Source organism: Rhamphochromis longiceps, linkage group LG18 (assembly GCF_057381845.1).
Source record: "Rhamphochromis longiceps isolate RC_006_pf linkage group LG18, R_longiceps_female_GT1.1, whole genome shotgun sequence".
In the NCBI taxonomy this organism is placed as follows: Eukaryota; Metazoa; Chordata; class Actinopteri; order Cichliformes; family Cichlidae; genus Rhamphochromis; species Rhamphochromis longiceps.
This window is the reverse complement of record NC_140574.1, coordinates 20,502,445-20,514,693: the sequence shown is the minus strand read 5'-3', so window position 1 is coordinate 20,514,693 and position 12,249 is coordinate 20,502,445. Positions and strand designations below refer to the sequence as shown.

At 39.1% G+C, this 12,249-nt stretch overlaps 1 protein-coding gene across 1 annotated transcript; it reads right to left on the bottom strand.

Moving 5' to 3' along the window:
- Window positions 1–152: 152 nt before the first annotated feature.
- On the bottom strand, window positions 153–12,238 carry LOC146648169 (uncharacterized). Its single transcript, XM_085390051.1, has 28 exons — window positions 12,196–12,238; window positions 12,004–12,093; window positions 11,642–11,793; window positions 11,483–11,555; window positions 11,205–11,311; window positions 10,881–11,064; window positions 10,720–10,791; window positions 10,385–10,492; window positions 10,012–10,230; window positions 9,691–9,855; window positions 8,798–8,965; window positions 8,437–8,580; window positions 7,391–7,501; window positions 7,077–7,255; window positions 5,796–5,859; window positions 5,493–5,567; window positions 5,226–5,333; window positions 4,667–4,774; window positions 4,323–4,394; window positions 3,974–4,102; window positions 3,665–3,772; window positions 3,233–3,388; window positions 3,032–3,139; window positions 2,767–2,904; window positions 1,562–1,678; window positions 1,188–1,376; window positions 754–1,037; window positions 153–664 (listed from the first exon to the last, which is right to left on the bottom strand). Exons 1-28 carry the CDS (start codon window positions 12,236–12,238, stop codon window positions 404–406), a joined length of 3,732 nt encoding a protein of 1,243 aa, XP_085246177.1. The 3' UTR covers window positions 153–403.
- Window positions 12,239–12,249: the final 11 nt, after the last annotated feature.

Sequence of the window (12,249 nt, the reverse complement as noted above, 5' to 3'; positions counted from 1 at the left end):
TGCATCCTGTCAAAATGCTTCTTTTTCTTAAAATTGTATTTATTTATTTAGTTTTTTACATGACGTGTCAAATTAAAGTCTTATTTTAAAATGACAAAATGAAAAACAACTTAAACACAATAAAATAATAATAAACACAAGAAAAGGTCATTTCAGAGAGGATTACAGTGCTAGTCTGACAGATTATAGCACAATTATAGAACATAAGGAGCTTTTTTAGAACTATAAATGGTACCTAAGTGAAAATAATGTTAAATGTTGAGGTGTGCAAAACATTTATTTTAATACATTTTTATTATCAACGAACATAATCAAATTCATCTTTAACCCTGAGTGGTATGAGTAAGGTTTGGGTAATTGGGTAAAAAAAAAAATCATAATCTTAGGTAAAATGCCACAATGCTTATCCTTCTCTGTGGCAGACATTACACTGGCTGGTCCTGTGTCGCTGTTGGTCGCTTGCTTTGATGGTGCCAGGACTTGCGGTTATGAACTGCTCTGCTGGGCTTACAGTAGTCAGCCAATAACTATAGAGATTGGCAAAGTAGTGACAGGAACCCCGTGCCCCTTGGCACTCAATGAAGGGATGAGTTCGGAAATCCTTAAGGCAGCTACCAGTAGAAGCCAGTGACTGGCCACCACCATTATTTCCTGATCCTGTGTGCTAAAGACAGCAAGCCAGCAGGTACACAGTGAGGGGAGTTAACAGAAGTTTTCCTTTGAAACACTTTAACATTTTTTTAATGTACTTACCAAGAGGAAAGAGTATCCCACCCACAAACTCCTCCATCCAGGTGGGCATGAAGGGAATGTATGATTCTGGCTGTGAAAAGTCACCACAGGTGAAATGGTCTCACACACCACACAACGGCTGATATGGGACACAATATCCTGGCCAAATAGCGGCATCATGGGTATGGGAGCAGTTGTGGAGAGCCAATAGGATTTGTCATTGCGACTAGAATAAGAACAGGCAGCTTGGTTACAATAGGAGAACGGCATGGTGGAGAAAACAGGGAGGCAGGAGCCAGGCTGGCCTGCAAGGAAAACAGATTGAAAAAAACAAAAATAGATGTTATAAAATATAGACAAGGAAGGGTTTTTAAATTTTTCTTCAAATTTCTATATACCAGGGATGAATACATTTCAAGAAATCAGCAAAATGACCATTTTATGCGGATGCTTACCCAGATCTTGTGTTTGAGCCTTTTCTTGTGCCTCCAGGTAAATGAGACTGTGTCCCACCCAAAGCTGAGTGGTATCTGCTGGGCACTGTGGGACCTCAACTGATTGACTATGTATAACTAACAGAAATCCAGCATTCAATATCCTCCTGTAGCTTGGCTGACCCTGGTCACCAGGAGGACCTGGGATACCTTGAAGTTGTTGTGGTTGAACAAAGAGCGTGTGTATTAGGTGAAGAAAGCATCAAAGTGAGGATCAAAAAAAAAGCATATCAGAGCTATATTATTCATATTAGTACACCAGAGTGAATTTCCAAATTTTATCAGGAAATTTCCACACTAATTTAGTGAGCTATCTAGAAAATATGAATATTTACCTTGAGGTCCAGGAAATCCAGGCAAACCAACATCTCCTGGATCTCCAGCTGGACCATTACGACCAGGAGGACCTGTTATACCAGGAAGGCCCACAGACCCCACCGGACCCTTCTCCCCTGAAACATGCAGATAAAAGCAAATGAGTAAATACAGCCATGTATACAGGAGTATGGATTTTTTTGTTTGGCTGTTAAGCCGCTTTACACTGACCTATAAAACATTAAAGCATAAAAATGCTTCAAACACATAGCAGACTTGTCAACACATAGCAGACAACTTAGAACCAAAGACCCAAATTTCAATTGTAATTTTAAAACACTATGTTACTAGCAACCTGTTACAAAATCATGCTATTTGTTACAATTTCATTATCTGAATCTATGAGAAATGCCAAAGATAACACAATTTAACTGGGGATATATTTTAACACCAACAAGGTGATTCCCAACGAACTTGTAGCCAAAAACTGTCATATCTCAACATGATGTGCAGTATGCCTTAAAAAAATTTGAGGTAAGTAGAAAAGTAGAGGACAAAGGAGGAACTGGCAGGGCTAAAAACACTACATCAGATGAAGAGTATTTGAAAGTAATGGTAAATGGACTGGTTCTTATACAGCGCTTTTCTAATCTATCCGAGCACTCAAAGCGCTTTATACAACTCATATCCTTAAGAAATTAAAAAAATACAGTAAAGACCTGACAGAGGCCCTGAAACAGGCTCTCTCGTGGTTTGGGGCTGCATAAACGGAACTATGAACACAGAGAAGCACCATCAGAGTTTTACAATACCCTCTGAAAAGCATCTGTTGTATAGGCATACCTGCTTATAAAAACACATAATTGAACACTATCAGTCATGGACTGGACTCCTCAGAGCCTGGACCTCAATATAATCTTGACAGAGAACAAAAAAAAAAAAGAACAAAATAAGACCTTTGACTGTCCTTTAAGAAGCCTGGAAAACTATTCCTGAAGATTTCAAGGAATTAGAAATTAGAAATCTAATTTGAAGAAATAAGAAGTTTACCTAAGACAAATCAAACTATGGTTTTTCCTCTTGGACTGTACTTTCACACCTATTTCATATTTCCTTGTAAAATATAAAGAAATAAAGAGTGGATGAAGACATGTACAATACTCAAGTTGGACAGACAGAAACGAAATATACACTTATAACTGTCCAAAGACTACATTAGGTTTACCTTTACGACCTGGAATACCAGGGGAACCCATGACACCTTGGAATCCTACACATCCCGGGCTACCAGGAGGACCTGGAGGTCCAGGGGGAGCAGTAGCTGTTAATATACTGACAGAGTCACCAAGAGCACCTTTGACACCTAGAAAAAAAAATTGATTAGTACATCTACTATAGGAACAATTACAACTTTTAAAAAAAATCAATTTATTTTGCTTTGAACTGTGAAGTCTTGTATATTTTAGTTTCTTGTCTACAGTACAACTTACCCTTATTTCCAGGGTGGCCAATTTCTCCGCTGGGGCCCTGGGGCCCAGGGGCACCTAGCTGACCTTTGGGTCCAGGTAGGCCCATTAGACCAACAGGACCTTGCTCACCTGTCAAAGTGTGGTAACATTTGGAGTATAATCAGTTGGATAGCTGCACTGTAAGTTACTGATGATGTCTATTGACCATTGTTTTGTTTGTACCTTTAGGTCCTCTAGGGCCTTGGTGGATAGAAAGTCCAGGTGGTCCTGGTAGGCCCCTTCTTCCTCGAACACCTGGTAAGCCGTGGGGGCCAGTTGGTCCTGGGTCTCCTTTGAACAAAAGGCTGGAGCCTGGTATCCCAGGTTCTCCAGGAGGACCTAAAAAAATTAAAAATTTGAAATATGTATAAATATATTTAGTGGCAAACATACACACAGTTACATAGGCACAAAGCACCATCCAATTCAAAAGGGTCATTTGTTGACAGTTGCATTTACTTATTTCTCCTTTTGTGATAGTGATGATGTGTATTGAATAACCCTCTGCTTTGTTTGTTCATTGTATATTTTCCCTTTTACCCCAGGAGGGGGTTTAATAAGAATGAAATAAAGTAGAGAAAAGTCAATTAAATATGACCCAGCATACACACATACCTGGGGGTCCTGTAGGTCCTTCAAATCCTTGACCTCCAGCAGGTCCCTGCAAAGGTGTTTGGCAGATTATACCAGGGTAACCAGGTTCACCTGGGAGTCCTGGGAGGCCTAAAAGAAAAAACAATCTACCCTTAGCAACATAAAAAGTTACTTTCAGTTGCTCCCTTATTCAATAGGGGTCACCATAGTAGCATAGTCGCTCTGCATGTTTGATTTGACAGTTTTTGTGCCAGATGCTCTTCCTGGCACAACCTGACACAAAATTGTATCTAGTGCAGACAGAACTGTTACAAATAAAAGTCATGATACCTGGATTCCCTGGTGGGCCCCTTTGGCCTTTAGTCCCAGGAATAGTAGTTCCTGGAGGTCCTTGGTAGCCCCTGGCCCCTTTGACTCCTGGAAAACCATCTGGTCCTCGAGGGCCAGGGATATCTATGCCTGTATTATAAGTGAGTACATATAAAACATAGCATCACATTGTAATGTGCTCACATTTGATTGTGTATCAAGAAAAACAATTTAAAAATTAGCAACTACACATATTATTACTAATTGTAACAATAAATAATGTGCTATACGACTGGCACCCAACGGCGACAAAATTCCTACAGTCCTAAAAGACATAGAAAAGAAATAATATTATATAATGCTCTCTTACCACTTGCCCCCTTCATCCCTTTTGGACCTGTAAGCCCATACAGTCCATCTAGACCTGGTGGTCCAGGGGGCCCTAACATAACAAGCACAGTGTGATGATGTGTAAACTGTCTTGTTTGGTCCTATGATTGCAAAATCATGCTTCTTGTTTCAGTTTTTTTTCCATCTTGTATTCTATTATTACATATAATTAATTATTATATGATATATTATGCTATATGATCAAACAAATAAATGAAGAAAGCAAATCTGTTCATAATGTTCATAACCCTTTTAATGTTTTACTTCATTATTAAACAATATGAACACATCTAAACTCTTGGATTGAGACAATTATGTTTGTACCTGGGGGCCCATATCGGCCAGGGGGGCCTGGTAGTCCCACACTTCCTTCATCACCGGGAAAACCTGGAAGACCTGGATGGCCTTGTGGACCACGGGGTCCAGGGGAACCTGTACGTATACATAGGTATACACAAAAGAGCTCAAACAAGCATTCATATATAGGAAACAAATCAATGTTAATTGAGGGAATAAAATCAAGTGTTAAATTGCAGAAACTGATTATTATTGTAGATTAAATTAATGTTAAAGGAGCTAAATTTAAATCCAGATTAAATTATTTTAAATTAAATACACTCAAAGATTTTATACAACTGAATCCAGTTTCTGGCTGACACATTACATATTTACAATATTTTATGTGAGAACAAAATTGAAATGGTTACTTGCACAGAATTATTTCTTCCCTTTAATGATGGAGAAAAAAAAGCTAACGACAAGGGGAAATTTATTTTTCTCCTGAATCAAACTATGAATAAGGTAAACATTGGAAACATCAGTTTATTAATTGTGCTGCTGAAGTACATCCAGAAAGTTCTAAAATCAAACCTATAGGGATCACCTGGTCTTCCTTGTATTCCTCGTTCTCCTGGAATGCCTGATGGTCCTGGTCGTCCTGGGTTTCCTCTGGGTCCCAGATCACCTGGGTCTCCTGGTATCCCTCGAGGTGCTAAAGAAATTATCAGCTTTTTCTGGTTTTGTATGCAAACTTTATTTAGCCAATGAAACTACCATATATCTTGTAGGATAAGTTTTTTGTTTTGTTTTTTTAAGATTTGGTATAAATTGTTTTTTTGGCGGGGGGGCTTGAAAAATAACTTTAATTTACCACTGAAGCCATTCTCTCCTGGGATGCCTCTGGGCCCAGGTGGACCTGGTTGTCCATAAGATGGTCCTGGATCACCTGGAAGAGATTTGGATAACTGAATAAATACATAACAAAATGAGACTGTACTGAGAGACTGGGCTACATTCTTGACCATATTTGCAGTGACAATGTACTTAAATCTTTTTTTTTATTTTATTGCACTGATTCTGCGTTTTTTACCGAGGTTTCTACATAAAATTCCCACTGTTTATAGCTAAATTAAATCAGCTATTTAGTATGTTTTAATAAAAAATGCATAATTACCCTTGGCACCAGGAAAGCCTTGTCTCCCTGGAATACCTGAATATCCCACAAGCCCTGGATCTCCCTATAACATACATCAATACAATCCAATAATTTAACACCAGCATTTGTAAGTCTGAATAATTCCACTTAAAAACGCACAATATTTAAATCCTTCAAGCTCGGGTCCTCTACCAGAGGCCTGGGAGCTTGAGGGTCCTTCGCAGTATCTTAGCCGTTCCTAGGACTGCGCTCTTCTGGACAGAGATCTCCGATGTTGTTCCTGAGATCTGCTGGAGCCACTCGCCATACTAAGCACAGATGTTTCTGTACACTATGCCGGCCACTTGATAATGGCGTTCCATGTATGCCCTGCCAGCTAGCATCTCGCACCTTGCTGTTATGTGCTGGATTGTCTCAGGGGCATCTTTACAAAGACTGCAACTGGGGTCTTGCCTGGTGTGATAGACCCCAGCCTCTTTGGATCTTGTGCTCAGAGCTTGTTCCTGTGCTGCCATGATTAGTGCCTCTATGCTGTCTTTCAGTCCAGCTTTGTCCAGCCAATGGTACAGGAGGTGGCTGACAGCTGCTCCATTCCGTAGTCAGTATGCGTAGCCAGTCATCTCACTGAGGGGGTCCAGGCCTATGCAGAACAGCAGTGGGGACAGAGCATCTCCTTGGTAGATCCCGCACTTGACGGTGACTTCTGCTATTGGCTTTGGCCTCTAGTGTTGTCCGCCACATCCCCATCGAGTTCCTGATGAAGGCTCGCTCTCTCTCGCTATACATCAGTGCTATAATACTAGAATATAGTATTATATTATAATAATATACATTAGTGTAAGTATACACTAATATATTATATATTAGCGTATACTTACCTATTAGTAATTTTTTAAAGTTGTATTTCACAGGAGAGAGCCTGTGTTAAAAGATTGAAGAAAACTATTCAAATTCTCTTTAAATTTAAGCATACATTCTTTGTGTTTATTCTGCATTTACTTCATTATATTCATTATATTGCATAAATGTCTGTTACAAACTTGTAATTGCAACCAGGCTATTGATCAAGTAATTGCAATTAATCGCAATTAATTACAGAAAATTGTGAGATTGAGTTAATTTTTTGAATCTATTGGCAGCACTAATACATACATATATATATTTACACTGCTGTGATCAAAATATGCAGACAATAACTTCACAGTATTGGTGCAGGGTCTCTACCTTACTGTACAAAATGCCTAGAGGTCACTGCTATGATTTGACGCTACATAAATTAAATTGAATTGACTTGAGTACCCGATCTCCATCATTCCCAGGATATCCTCTGGGACCAATGAAACCTTTATTCCCAGGGTCTCCATGAGGTCCTGCTCTTCCTGACCTGCCTGGAACTCCAGGGATACCCTTAATTCCTGGTGGACCAGGCCATCCATCAGGTCCAGAGTCACCTGGCATTCCCCATGTGCCCTTTGGACCTATAAATTACATCACAAATTGCTAATTGTTTAGTTTTGCACCGTCTATCACTGTCCATCTATACAGTCTTTCTACCAAAGAAGAATAAAGCTGTTTTCTAAAGACTTATGCAGGTTAAATTAAAACTCCATTACCTTGAAGTCCAGGCGCGCCAGGTAGCCCCATCCTTCCTGGATGACCCAGTGGACCTTTCCTTATATTCACTGGACTTGTCACTCCTGGATCTCCAGGGTCTCCCCGTAAACCTGAATAGACAACAGAAATGAAATGCTTGCCATTTTCTTCCATAAAGTACACAAGAAGTGAGAGAAAATAACTTAAAGAAAAAGACTACATTTGGTACTTCCAAGTGTCTTTACCTTACAATAAAAAGGACCTTGAGGCAACTACTGTTGTGATTTGGCACTATATAGATAAAAGTGAATTAAATTATTTGATCATTGTTGTGAACAGGAGCCACAAGCACATCAGAGTAGATTAAACATACAAAAATAGGTATTTTGATATTAGCCATGACTCTCAACTCACAAACCTCTGACCATCACATTTGAATCTCAGAAAACAAAAAAACAGAAGAGAAATCAAGCTTCTCCAGACTAATAAAACAACAATAATAGTAAGTAAAAAAAGTTGAGCATAATTATTTGAACCCAACAGAGAAGACAGCTTCCCATTATTACACTCCACTCCATCTTAAAAGTTTGCCTAGTGCCTGATTTCTGTGTTTTCCTTTACATACAGTCAGATATTTCCACCATTTGTCAGAAATGGTACAATACAACCTGGTCAAGGCTCCAACAGGAAACTGTGCTATATTTAGTATATATTTATTTCTAATGGCTGCATTTTTAAATTTACTAAACAGAAAAATTTCCTGCAAACCAAATTCCTTTAGAGGATCTTCACTCGTAAGAATACGTGTGTTTTGCTTGTCGTAGACTTGTCTAGAGTTTGAATAGTACAGGTACATAGTTCAATATATTTGATTGTTTCAACTAATAATAATAATAATATTCTGCTTTTTGATCAAATATTTAATAATAATAATAATAATAATAATAATAATAATAATAATAATAATAATAATAAATATTATTATAAATAAAGAACAAAAGGCTAAGATACCCACAAGTTTAGGTTAGGAAAATAAGAGAGACACACGACACATTTACAGACTTACCTTTATTACCATCTGGTCCTGGATACCCTGGGGAACCTGGGCGGCCATTAAGGCCCCTTTCACCCTGTTTACCTCTCGGTCCAGGAGGTCCAGGGCGACCTGGAAAAACTCTGGCTCCAGCCCTGCCAGGATACCCCCTTTCACCTGTAGAAATTGAACAGAAAACCTTGCTTTAATCAGCACACTGAGGTTCACAGATTTAATTAAGCATGCTGCTTACCAGCTAGCTGTTGAATGTATAAGTGATGGGCTATTAAGTTAAACAAACTGGATTTTGGAAACTGAATGGAATTACTTGTTGAATTTTATAAAATGCTTATAAGGTTTTAAATAATTATCCAATAAGATACCATCGGCTGACCTTTCTGTCCTGGCCACCCATCGGTTCCAGGATCTCCTGGGAGGCCAGTGGAGCCTGTTGGTCCAGCTGGTCCTGGTAAACCAGGAGGACCCTGAACACCTTTTGATCCTTTCCATCCATGTCCAGGTGGACCAATATCGCCTCTCAGACCTATCTGCCCAGTGTTTCCTATTCAACGTCATAAAATTCAGTGACAAAATATATGGTTAGATGACATGGATAAATGAGCATGAATATACTCATATATTGACACAGAAGTTGATTGACTGTTCCTCCTTATGTATGGACATACTGGCCACCAGAGGTCAGTGTTGTTAGATTAGCAACTTATGAACATCTGAAAATTAAAAGATGAAACAAGTATTAAAATTAGTGTTACTCCATGTTTCTTTATATATTACAGTCCACAAACTGCAGCTATTTGTCTTTGACGTGTCGATATAAAATATATGATCAGTTTTATATCACACAGAGAATATATTTTGTATTTATATTTTTTGTTGCTATTGAAATTTATATCAATAAGGAAACTAGATAAATAATCATTATTAACATATGGAGCAGAAATGGGATTTGTACTTCATCCAACTTCTTTTCTAGTGAAACTAAACAGATGCGAAGCAATTTTGCATTGTCCTGTATTTTGCTTTACGTTTCTACTTTTACTAAATAAGTTTTTGCAAACTGTTTATATGCTAAAAACAAAACAAATATACTATTTATCGTGACAATAGTGTGGGATATTCATGTTGATATGAAAATTGAAGTACTCAGTGTAAACAAATGTAAAGTTTTAAATTGTACTTGTATTTGTAAAGCTGTGGAAGATAAGGTAGATATGAATAAAAAGACGTGACTATCCATGATTTGGGGTATAGCTGCAGTTTGCTCACCTGGTATTCCCCTCACTCCAGGATTTCCTGGAGGTCCTGGGGGTCCGGGTAGGCCGATGAGTTCGCACTGTGAGCACGGTGGGCCTATTGGTCCAGGGACTCCGGGGTCACCATCGACCCCTGGCTCTCCTTTATAGCCTGGTTGTCCAGGTTGGCCTTGTGGGCCTGTAATTGCAAAAGACCAACAGTCAACTAATCTAAATGTACAGAACTAATGCAAAGCACATTGTTTTTGTTCTGTTCTTTTGAATATTATTGTAATACAGGCCATGAATCCCATTTGTTAGAGATTTGTTTGAGTTCAGATTAAGTTAATCTTACCTGGTATTCCTGGGTTTCCAGGAATTCCACGGAGTCCTTTATAGCCTATACTCCCAGGAGGGCCAGGTATGCCAGTTGCACCTGGCCTGGTTGGGAGGACATCTCCTGGAGGCCCTTTCCTACCTGGTGGTCCAGGAAAACCAGGAAGGCCAGGAAGGCCTTCTAGACTAATTCCCCTGGAACCTGGTTCACCTGGTTCACCAATTAAACCTGGAGGTCCTTTTATAATTAAGAAAGATTTATAAGCATAAAAAAAAACTATTTTTTTTTATTTATTTTTTTTAGAATTAATAGATTTAAGGAATAGTCCCTACTATATGAATAACTGATGGTCCACAAGCTTCAACAAATGCTCTGTTTTTACAGCCATTACCTGGTGGTCCAGTCCCCTGAACTCCACCATCATCTCCCTTCATGCCCTTAGTGCCTGGGTATCCTGGCTCTCCGGGAGGACCATTGCTCCCTGGCTGACCTGGAATCCCTATAAGAGGCCAAAAAAAATAAAACAAAACAAATCACTTGTAGTAGTAACTGTAGGGTCCATTCTGTGTAACTTTGAAAATAATGAAGTAACAAGCTTTATAAATAGAAAGCACTAAACAATTTATTAATGACATTTTTTTAAATCTAGATTTCTGATTAAATTTAGTGTTCCAGATGAAACATGTGAACATTTTTAAATAAATAATTAGCACCTGCAAGACTTACCTGGTGAACCTGGCTCACCCTTTGGACCAGGGGGACCAATCTCACCTTCAGGACAGCATCTCTGTGTTTCTCCTGTATTCAAATACAGCTTTTTGTGGTTTGTTTGTTTGTTTTTAAATCCCATGACACTTTTCTTAATGACAAATCGTGAGAAACCTGACCTGGAGGTCCTGGTCGTCCAGGAATTCCTGGTATGCCAGTAAGTCCCTGATTTCCTTTAGGTCCTTGTTCTCCCTTGGGGCCTTGTAAACCATCACCCGGGGGACCTGCTTGTCCAGGAAATCCTTTAGGTCCAGGAAGACCTGGGTAACCTTTAGGACCAGGTAATCCTGTATAACCATCGCCCTGAAAAAACACAACATGATCAAAAGTGTAGAAAAGAGTATCAAAGTGGATCATTTTTACATATGCAGTGTCTTTGAGCAGAGACCTTTAAAAGATTTGTCACATGATGCACAATACTGGACTTTAATATATAGACTCACTGGTGGCCCGGGTTCTCCCACAATGCCATCTCGTCCATCCTGTCCTGGCCCACCTGTTCCTCCATGAGGACCACCATATCCTGGGTCACCTATGTCACCCTTGGCACCTTCAAGTAACAAAAGCAACCAATAGAGATTTGGCTTTAAACACTCCAGAAAAACAAATACAGTCTGTATCTAATTTAAAGGTATAGTACTATTAAACAGTCTTTACCTAATCCAATGTGCAGTGGTTGCCATCGTAACTGAACCAATTTAAATTTTTGAGAGGCGCTCACCTTTTACACCTACTGCAAAAGCATCACCCTTTTCTCCTTTTTGTCCCTTTAAACCAGAAAATCCTTGAAAGCCCTGCAAGCACACATAATTGTGGGAATAACAAAAATAACACAAAAGACATTTATTTGCACATGCAGTTTTAGTCCCACTGTTCTTACTTGTGGTCCTTGAGAACCCTCATTTCCTTTCAGACCTGGGTCCCCTCTTGGTCCTTGATGTCCAGGTAATCCTGGCGGGCCTGGATAACCAGGTGGACCATGAGACCCTGGGCTCCCCCTGCCAGAGATACATTCACAAATCCCTGGACAACCTATAGAAGACAAAAATAACAACATTTGGTTGAATTTAAATTTAGTCCCCAGACCTGCTTATACAGACTCACACAGATGTTTATATTGAGAAATGAATCACTGACGCTCGTCTTCCACCACATGTTGCTTGTGAATTCAACATCAGTATTCACAAAGAAGAACAGAGTCTTGGCTTATATGATTAATGCAAACAAACAGCCACAGTTCACCTTTAATTCCCTTGAGCCCTTTGTTTCCAGTAGATCCACTGGGTCCAGGATCACCAGGGTCCCCAGGGTCACCGCGCTCACAGTAGTAGTCTTTGAGATTAGTTGAAAATAAGTTATTCATAAATTAAAAATTATATTAAATTTAAAAAAGGTTTTAATATTTTAGATAAAATATAATTTAAAAAAAATTACCTCCACAGCCTAATCCAATCCAATAAGGCACGTACAGAGACATACAAACCAGAA